General features: G+C 39.5%; 1 protein-coding gene across 1 annotated transcript; it reads left to right on the top strand.

Moving 5' to 3' along the window:
* Window positions 1-2063: 2063 nt before the first annotated feature.
* LOC118115245 (E3 ubiquitin-protein ligase NEURL3) lies at window positions 2064-4663 on the top strand. The gene is made up of 4 exons (XM_035166304.2): window positions 2064-2216; window positions 2807-3319; window positions 3438-3590; window positions 3721-4663. Exons 1-4 carry the CDS (start codon window positions 2192-2194, stop codon window positions 3912-3914), a joined length of 885 nt encoding a protein of 294 aa, XP_035022195.1. The 5' UTR covers window positions 2064-2191; the 3' UTR covers window positions 3915-4663.
* Window positions 4664-10810: the final 6147 nt, after the last annotated feature.

Raw genomic sequence — 10810 nt, forward strand, 5'->3', positions numbered from 1 at the left:
CGCAAACATGGTGTTGTCGGCAGGATCACACGAGTGAGAGGACGAGTGGACCTCAGGGCTGAAGGTGAAGACTGTGCATAGCCAGAGTCCGGGACTCTAACCTTAACCTCCCCGGCAAAACAGGGTAGAGAAGGATATTGTGAGGATCCTCCAGGGTTGATCACCAGTGAATCTGAGGAAAATGACTGTGTTATGATTCTGCCCTCTGAACTATTGAAAGGTTATTATAGAACAAATTTTCCGTTTTATGGACTTTTTAGATTTTGGCCATTTAACTTGTTTTTCTTGTGTTTAGTACTTTTTTTTAATTTGCACTCCTCTTGAGTTCCAGGGTGACCCTCCATTTCCTGTTTTATTTGGAAACTTCTTTTCCTTGTGGGTATCTCTTGCCTTAATTCCTGTCTTTGTCCTGTTTCCCGCTCATGTGATTCGCCTGAGATGAACCCCCCCTGTGTAAAGTTGATTGAGGTCATCGTTTACACATTTTTCCTGTGGTTCAGTTCTACCTTCATTTACAATTTTACATGTTGTTTCTGTGCAGTTGGTTTGCTGCTGACAAATTTTAGCATTACATTTATTTCATTCCATCAGGCAAGTCCTTTTTAGAATAATATCATTGTTCACAACAAAGGAAGAAATAAGTGCAAACTTCCATTATAAAGATCTGTGATTTATATACATATATATATATATTGGAATGTGTAAAGGGAGAAAATGTATAATACTATTACTACTACTAATAATAATTATAATTTAATAATTGTAATTAATGAGTACAATATTCATGTAAACCATGAAAAGGGAACATAATAGTAATATAGTTGTCTGATAGTAACTTTTACGATAGAGATAGAGGTTAGGGTGCATGAAAAGAGGACATTTCCATGACTAGAATCAGATGCTTAATGCATAAATCCATTATGTGCATATAAAAACATGTGCAGTTGGTTGTATTGTACAATAAAACATGCCGACTCTTCCAGTGTGTGTTGGGTGCAGCCTGCAGTGACTCTGAGTGTCATGTGATTTGGAGTTTATAGGGAAAAGCCATGTGTTGTTCAGTAACTTTCCAGGAGTGATGATGTCATTTTGGATTTCCAGCCCTATCCTCTTCCTGTCACATGATCATGACCGACAGTCAGTGAGGAGTGAAAGAAATGCATACGTTTTGCTGTAGAGGGCAGAGCTGTTTGACTCACTGGTCTAACTCAGCTGGGAAAATTTTTAATTATATCAACCTTTGCATGATGCAATTACTCAGCCATGTTTTAATTCACTACAAAGGCCACACGGCCGAAGTGAAATCTGATACTTTGGTGGGTTTTTCCATGATATGTTGAAATAGGGGACTTCCACAGTGTTTCACTTTAAATACGGTTACATCGCTTTAGATTACAGCATATTGCATTTAAAGGACTAAAAATGAAACAAGTATAAATAAATAAATGAATAAATGAAAAATAAAGAAATGTAGGAAAGCATAAACAAATAAATAGATATAAAAATAAATGGACAAATGTTGGAATAGATAGATATAAAAATGAATAAATACATGTACAGATGCAGAAAAGGCCCTTTTCATCGCAAACTTTATTTATTTATATATACTTGAATAAATTTAAGGCCTTTTTAAAGCCTTTTCTGTAATTCTACATTTATTTATTTTTACATGTATCTATTTATTTATACTTTCGTAATTTTTTCATAATTGCACTGCAGCTTTGATAAAAAGGCAAAATTAGGGTTTGCATATTCAATTATTAGTACTGAGTGTCAGCATTCAATATCCTAGGAGAGATATGACCAACTTTGTAGTAAATACAAGCGAGTACAGTAAACTGATGTATGTGAGACAGTTATATTATTTACAGAAAATTATAAGACATCAACAACTCAAATCATACAACAACAACAACTTACAGGTGTTAATTCTCCTCACTGGGGATGAAAAGAAAAAAATGAGAGCACCAGTGCCACCCTGCCCTCAACTTGAGGAAAATTTCCAAAGTTTGGTTCCTCCCTCAGGTTCCTCCCCTTTCACATTCCATGTGGGTCTGTTTGTGTTTTGGAGCCACAGGTGCACTTTCTTAAAGCCTGACAACTCTCCCACTGCTGCACAGTAGAACCAAGATAGAGACGTGAACACATCTCCTGCCAAGACACTTAGAAAAGTACTGAGAGCCTCTTCGTGATGGTGAAGGACAATGGAAACTCTGGTGAGATACTTATGTCTTCTACTTTAATCCTTTAAGAACTTGATATGCAAATTGCAACACTGCTTTAAATATTAATATGATTATCTGTAAATGGAAATTTGTCATTTAGGTTGAAAAATGTAACAAAATAGTAACATTTAATAGATATTAAAACATATTAGCATACATATTATTGTCTTAAATCTGCTGAGAGCTAAATCACTATGCCATTTGAGACAGAGATCATTATTGTTAAGAATTCAATTAGATGAGAAAACAGAAGTTAAGCTCAGGTCTTTTCCTATCAGTTGTACAATTGAAAATGCAGCGCTCACTTGTATAATCAACCTGATTTGTGAGTGTGGAGCTTATCAAAAGTGAAAGCATGAGCATCAGCTACTTTCAGAATGACCTATTTAGTATTTGTAAAGTTGTAAACATCACAAGTTTTATTGCAAATTTTATCTTGGGTGCGGTTTAATTACTTTAAATGTCAATATCTTTAAACATTAAAAAGAAAACAAGGAATTATAAGAGGATAAGTGTCCGGTATTTACTCCGTTTTGCCATAAAAACACTCATGAACACATTCTTAACTTCTTTTCTTGCAGGTGATGCATCAGAGACATCACACAGGTGCGGCATGTTCTGCCTCGGCCCTTTGACCTTTCACAGACAGGCAGTGGGAGAGAAGGTCCGTCTGAGCTGTGGGGATCGGCGCGCAGAGAGGACCGAGAGCACCTTCAAGAACGGCCTGGTGTTCAGCAGCCGCCCGGTGAAGGTCCAGGAGAAGATTCGTCTGAGGGTGGAGAGAGATTTGTTCTTGTGGCACGGGGCTCTGCGCGTGGGCCTCACAAACATGCCGCCCTCAGACAGACCCCTGCCCCTGCCTATCATGGCCATTCCCAACCTCAGCGACAGCCCCGGCCACTGGGTTGCTCCTGTGCCCGAGTCCTGCTGCCAGGCAGGCTCAGAGCTGGTGTTCTGGGTTTCGTGTGGCGGCACCATGTATGTCACAAGCAACAACAGCAGGCAGCACAAACTCCTGACAGGAGTGGACCTGAGCCGGCCACTGTGGGCCATGATAGACATCTATGGACAGACGTGCTCCATTTCACTCCTGGGTAAGTTTACAATCACATTACCATGACCTTTCTCTTGTTATCTATTTGTTGACCGGGTATTGTTTGAATGAATGTCATAAAAATGATGATATATTGTCTCTCTTGCTCTTCGCTGCAGGCTCAGAGAAGAAGAAGCTGATTTCCACTTACAGATCCTGTCCTGCACCTGAATACCCCACCTCGCCTGATGTTGACAGCCGTTTGATATCTGAAGTTTCCAGCCTCTGCGGAAATGAATACATCACCTGTCCTGACACAGAAGTCTCAACAGGTAAGACTGCTCCCATCCAAATACTCTTTGAGCCAAGTGTTTCTGTCCACAGAGGAGGAGGAGGGTGTGATTGTGTGGTTAAGCTGAAGCTGCCAGACTTGTTTTGATGATTTCCCTATTGTGATCACAGACGAACCGTGTGTGGTGTGCATGGGAAGGGAGGCCGAAATCACCCTGCCCTGTGGTCACCGGTGTTTGTGCAGGCTCTGCGCCCCTATGGTCCTCCAGCAGTTCGGCACCTGCCCGCTGTGTCGACATGTGATCAGAGCTCGAGTGGAGGGCGGGTTCGTCTCTGAGACAGCTCCGACACCAGCCGGACACTGAGTGATAAAGAATAACCTATGAGTGGCACTTCCTGAATGTGCCCAGTGGACAGAGCTGACACTCAGAACAAAAGCTGTCCTTTGAACAAACCTTTGTCAACACTTTATTCCTAAATATGTGAATATTCTACTGAGATATTTATGTGAAGATACTGATAATGTACAAGAAACCTAAAATATTGCAAAACTACACTTTTGTTTGACTATTTGATTTTTGCACTGCGTCAGATGTATTATGAAATAATACACATAGTGTAATAATAATGTCCAGTAAAGTTTCCACTGATTGAATTTGTAAATATTAAATAATCTATTGTAAATATTAAATCAATCTTTCTTTTTGTAAAGTTTATAAATATTGATGCTTGATCTTATTAAATTACAAAAGGTGTATCAGATCACTTTCTATTATTGTTATACTAGATGAATGTGTTGTTGTTGTAAAATGTGTGAATGATAAACAATCAAAAAGCTTCTGTGGCTCTTGGCGTATAAAGTGAATACAAAAATGAAAAAAGTATACTTTGTTTTACTTGTTTGTTTTGTTCTAACAAGATTTTTGCACTCACAGCACAGATGTTTATGTGTAATATAATAATGATATTAATGTACAGTGTTGTTTCCCCTGTTTGATTATGTACATTTTAATTGAATCTTTATTTTTTGTAAAGTAAGAAATTGTCTTAAAATTATGTTTTATCTTGTTAACTTATCAAACTACACATGTAGAAATAAAAAAAAGTTTCATTATTCTCCTTCCTATTATTCTCATATTAATCGAATATGTTGTTACTGTAAAATGTGTAAATAATACAAGATTGTGAAACATAAGGAATCTCTGCAAACCATAGTAATCCTATTTAATTCAATTTTATTTGCACAGCACCAACTCATAAAGTACATTATCTCAAGGTACTTTACCTAGTTAAGTTGAGATCAAAATTATAGAGAAACCCAAAAGTTCCCACAACGAGCAAACACTTGGAAACAGAACTGGAAAACCCGGATCCATTTAGTGCAGACCAACAACACATGAAACAAACTTGTGACTGTTAATCGTCGGGTATGTGATGGTCAATAAAGATTAATATCAACTTGGACAGTTACCACACTGATAATTTAACTGTAATAGTCTTTGGTCACTGACCTTTGTGTCATTTGTGTTGCAGGTTTTCAGAGACGCTTCATAGGGAAAGTGCTTCAATCAGCTGCTGTTGGTTTCATTATTACTTTGTTTTCTAAGGCGTTCAATGTCAAAGTCAAAGCAAATTGACTTTTACTGGCAAACACTAACACAGACACGTGATGGTAGTTTGACCTTGAAGACCAGTGTTACTGAAAGTATAAGGAACCATCAGCACCAAAGCTTTTTCTCACTGATTCACATTTTAACTCCTTTTTATTTTCATTCCAAATTGAAAGAGCTCCATATGTAAATAGATTCTGCTACATGTGGGTGTGAGAACATGCCGGCGATGTTGGATCCCTCCTCTTGATTGACATACTGTGCAGATTTCATCTTATTCTTTCAAATTTACGTATATTATGCAACCATTGTGGTTATCAAGACGTTACATCCCAGTTGTATATAACGTACGTCTCAAGCAACAGCCAGTCAAACCAACAACACGTTAGGAGCTCAGCCGTCCACTGAGGATCTCAATAGAGATCTTTGCTGTGTTTAATGGATACGATCAGGTGACAAGGTTCAACGTCTGCAGCTTGTTCAAAATGCTACTGCCCGTATTTTAACTAAAACTAACCGTAGGTCTCATATCACGCCAATCCTAGCGTCCCTTCACTGGTGGCCAGTTTAATTCAGGTTCGACTTTAAGATTCTTGTTAAAAACTTTTAAAGCTCCACATTGGCTGACCCCCACTTACACGTCGCAGCTCTTGACTCCCTACAAACCCATTCGCACCCTGATATCTGCCAGCCTGTCCTTGTTGGCTGTCCCGAGGTCAAGGCTGGCTACTCAAGGTGACTGTGCTTTCTCTGTCAGGGCCCCGAGGCTCTGGAACTCCCTGCCTGATGAGATTAGACTCCCCAACTCACTACCCATATTTAAATCACTGCTCGAAACATATTTCTATAGGTAAGCATTTCTAACATGCAATTTGTAATTCAGACACCACTGTATTATTTTAACTCCTTTATTCCTTTTATCTCACTTTTATTGCAACCACAATTGATGTAGTTTCTCAAATATGACAGCTTCTGACTCTGCTGCCTATGAGAGTAGATATTTAGTTTAGTTTAAAAAAGGCATAGAGGTAATGACGTCTAATCTACTGAGCTGGCCACATGGCTTTCATAGTACTGCCATACAAGCCAGTAGCCAGTCAGATTTACCTTCAGCCTCAGCGTACCCTCAGGTTCAGCTTTTAACGTTATTGCGATTAAAAGCCTGAAACACCTGATTACGCCGAGATACAGCTGAAGATTAAAATTTTCATTATATCAACTTGTCCGACAGAGTTCAAGAGGGATGTTCTGATGGTGTGCATCCTTGCGTCCCATTGGTCCGTCAAGGAGGTTACACGTGGACTAGGAACATGATACAATGTCACACAGAGGATGTAGGAGGATAACCAGATGAATACGGTTTGGAAGGTTGTTGGTGATGACTTCTGAGGCGTCTTAATCGGATCTTGAACCAGGACCTGTTGCTGTACCGCTCCCTATGGCGAGCAGTTGAAAGTGGGCCACAAGAGCGTTAGGGAGGGAATCACAATCCTGCTACTCATAAGAGTGCCTTACTGGCTACATCTTCATGTCCCAAAAATAAGGGTTGGGGCAGTAAGGGTAAAGGTAAAGGTAAAGGTAAGGGTCGTGTGTAATATAATCATAATATTAATGTACAGTGTTGTTTCCCCTGCTTGATGATGTACATTTTAATTCAATCTTTATAGTTTGTAAAATAAAAAATTGTCTGAAATTTATGTTTTATCTTGTTAAATTATCAAACCACACATGTAGAAATTAAAAAAGTTACATTATTCTGCTTTCTATGATTTTCATACTAATCGAATATGATGTTATTGTAAGATGTGTGAAGAATAAAAGATTGTGAAACAAAATGAATCACTGCCAACTATAGTAATCCAATTTAATTAAATTTTATTTGCATAGCACCAACTCATAAAGTACATTATCTCAAGGTACTTTACCTAGTTAAGTTGAGATCAAAATTATAGAGAAACCCAACAGTTCCCACAACGAGCAAACACTTGGCGACTGTGGAGAGAAAAAAACTCTCTTTAACAGTAAGAAACAGAACTGGACATCCCTGATCCATTTAGTGCAGACCAACAACACATGAAACAAACTTGTGACTGTTAATCGTAGTGGATATGATGGTCAATAAAGATTAATATCAACTTGGACAGTTACCACACTGATAATTTAACTGTAATAGTCTTTGGTCACTGACCTTTGTGTCATTTGTGTTGCAGGTTTTCAGAGACGCTTCATAGTGAAAGTGCTTCAATCAGCTGCTGTTGGTTTCATTATTACCTGTTTACAATTGTTTTCTAAGGCGTTCAATGTCAAAGTCAAAGCAAATTGACTTTTACTGGCAAACACTAACACAGACACGTGATGGTAGTTTGACCTTGAAGACCAGTGTTACTGAAAGTATAAGGAACCATCAGCACCAAAGCTTTTTCTCACTGATTCACATTTTAACTCCTTTTTATTTTCATTCCAAATTGAAAGAGCTCCATATGTAAATAGATTCTGCTACATGTGGGTGTGAGAACATGCCGGCGATGTTGGATCCCTCCTCTTGATTGACATACTGTGCAGATTTCATTTTATTCTTTCAAATCTACGTATATTATGCAACCATTGTGGTTATCAAGACGTTACATCCCAGTTGTATATAACGTACGTCTCAAGCAACAGCCAATCAAACCAACAACACGTTAGGAGCTCAGCCGTCCACTGAGGATCTCAATAGAGATCTTTGCTGTGTTTAATGGATACGATCGGGTGACAAGGTTCAACGTCTGCAGCTTGTTCAAAATGCTACTGCCCGTATTTGAACTAAAACTAACCGTAGGTCTCATATCACGCCAATCCTAGCGTCCCTTCACTGGTGGCCAGTTTAATTCAGGTTCGACTTTAAGATTCTTGTTAAAAACTTTTAAAGCTCCACATTGGCTGACCCCCACTTACACGTCGCAGCTCTTGACTCCCTACAAACCCATTCGCACCCTGATATCTGCCAGCCTGTCCTTGTTGGCTGTCCCGAGGTCAAGGCTGGCTACTCAAGGTGACTGTGCTTTCTCTGTCAGGGCCCCGAGGCTCTGGAACTCCCTGCCTGATGAGATTAGACTCCCCAACTCACTACCTATATTTAAATCACTGCTCGAAACATATTTCTATAGGTAAGCATTTCTAACATGCAATTTGTAATTCAGACACCACTGTATTATTTTAACTCCTTTATTCCTTTTATCTCACTTTTATTGCAACCACAATTGATGTAGTTTCTCAAATATGACAGCTTCTGACTCTGCTGCCTATGAGAGTAGATATTTAGTTTAGTTTAAAAAAGGCATAGAGGTAATGACGTTTGTGTGCAATATTTGTGTGATATGTGTGTGATATGTGTGCAATATGTGTGAGATATGTGTGTGATATGTGTGCGAAATGTGTGAGATATGTGTGTGATATGTGTGCGATATGTGTGCGACATGTGTGAGATATGTGTGTGATATGTGTGCAAAATGTGTGAGATATGTGTGCGATATGTGTGCGAAATGTGTGAGATATGATATGATGTCATGATGAGATATGGATATGTGTGCTATAGTGAGATATGTGTGCGATATGTGTGCGAAATGTGTGAGATATGAGTGAGATATGTGTGCGACATGTGTGCGACATGTGTGAGATATGTGTGCGATATGTGTGCGATATGAGTGAGATATGTGTGCGATATGTGTGCGATATGAGTGAGAAATGTGGATATGAGTGAGATATGTGTGCGATATGTGTGAGATATGTGTGCGATATGTGTGAGATATGTGTGAGATATGTGTGAGATATGTGTGCGATATGTGTGTGATAAAGCACATTTGCTCTGCCAACTGTTTTATGAGTTTGTGTTGTGAAACTATTTCCACAGCCTGATGGTGGCATGTTTGTGATACTGCCGACATCTGCTGGTGGATCTGTTCAAATGTAACACAGCTGCACACAGTTCTTTTTACCACCACTGGGGGGCAGTGTAGCACTGCTCATCATGTCAATGGCCTCGGCAAAGAACAGAGTAGATCTTGCTCCCTTCACTCAGAAATGAGAGTTTGTTTCAGAAACATTTCAAATTTTGCATAAAACATGGGAATCCTAACACTTTTCAGTTTTTAGGAGGAATGGATGGGGTGAAAAATATATATTAGCTTTAATTGCTGCTAATATCCCCTTTTTCTGAGAAACTACTACTGTCATCAATCATAATTCTAATAAGAGAATAAAAACCTAACAAAACCTAAATCAATTTATAAACATTAAAAAAATATTTTTAGATTAGTGATGTGCTAAATTTGCAGCTACAACTTTTTTTGTGAATGCACTTAAGGCAAAATAAACTGAATATATCTGCAGATTTCATGTTTTCCTTCTGAAAGCGGTTCAAGATGTCACTGTGGAACTGTTGGCTGACACCTCCTGGGTCCCATGTGGAGATGGTCTCCAGGGAAAAAGACAGAGACGAGACCTGGTTTCTGATCTCGCAGCCAACCATGTTAAATATTTATTTTGGATGGCAGAGCTGAGAACTGCTTCTGCACAGAGGGTGCAGGAATTCAGCAAGTGTCTGCAGACTAATGTGTCAGGAGCAGGAAACATGGGAGTGGGAACTGCAGAGATGAAGGGTCGCAACAATAGCTTCACACTTGCACTGTAGTCACAGAGAAACAGATGATCTGCTGGGATGACACTGTGGACGTAGGAAAGCAGTAGCACTACTTCTTTTGGCTTTAGTGCTTTAGGGTGTTCTCATGCAGGGTGGGGAAGTCGGGCCTGGTACTGGAACTGAACATGGAAAGACTGAGACTGTGTGTGTGTGTGATCCAGGTATTCCTCAAGTTGTGGGGACCTAAATCTGGTTACATAGTCATTAAATCATTAAATTTCAATCTTTTATTTTAAGTTGAAGAGATGCTTTAAGGTTAGGTTAGAGTAGGTAAGGGTTAGGTTAAGGATTAGGTGCAGTGTTAGGGTTGGGGTTAGGTGAGGTTAGGTTCACGTTCAGGTTTGAGTTAGGATTATGTTTAGATTATGTTTATGGTTAGGTTAGGATTAGGGTTGAGGGTTACGGTTAGGTTGAGGACAGGGGACACCTAAAGTGTCAAGAGGAGCAACAAGGTACACATCATATCTGTATAGTTTTCTTATTCATCATATGATATTATGGCCTACAGAGGGTGTAGGAGGATATATCCAGATGAATAGGTTTTTGGAAGGTTGTCAGTGATGACCTCTGAGCTCTTAATCGGATCTTGAACTCTGGACCTGTTGCTCTACCGCTCCCTATGGCGAGCAGTTGAAAATGTGTGTGTGTGTGTGTGTGTGTGTGTGTGTGTGTGTGTGTGTGTGTGTGTGTGTGTGTGTGTGTGTGTGTGTGTGTGTGTGTGTGTGTGTGTGTGTGTTCTCCCTCCTGGATGTACCGATTGACCTTGTAATGTGGCAGGTGAGAAAGAAATCTGAAACATCTGGATCTTGTAGAAATCATTTTTGGCTCGGTATGAAAGTGACCCTACATCTAAAGACAGTGACTGATGCCATCATTATGCATGTGTCACTCAGGCCTATTTATTGAGATTGCTGTGGAGATCGCCTCCTCTTCCGCTGCATGTGAAACACTGGAGGCGGTACCACTGAGCCTG

The sequence above is a fragment of the Hippoglossus stenolepis genome, chromosome 9 (assembly GCF_022539355.2).
Source record: "Hippoglossus stenolepis isolate QCI-W04-F060 chromosome 9, HSTE1.2, whole genome shotgun sequence".
Taxonomy (NCBI): Eukaryota; Metazoa; Chordata; class Actinopteri; order Pleuronectiformes; family Pleuronectidae; genus Hippoglossus; species Hippoglossus stenolepis.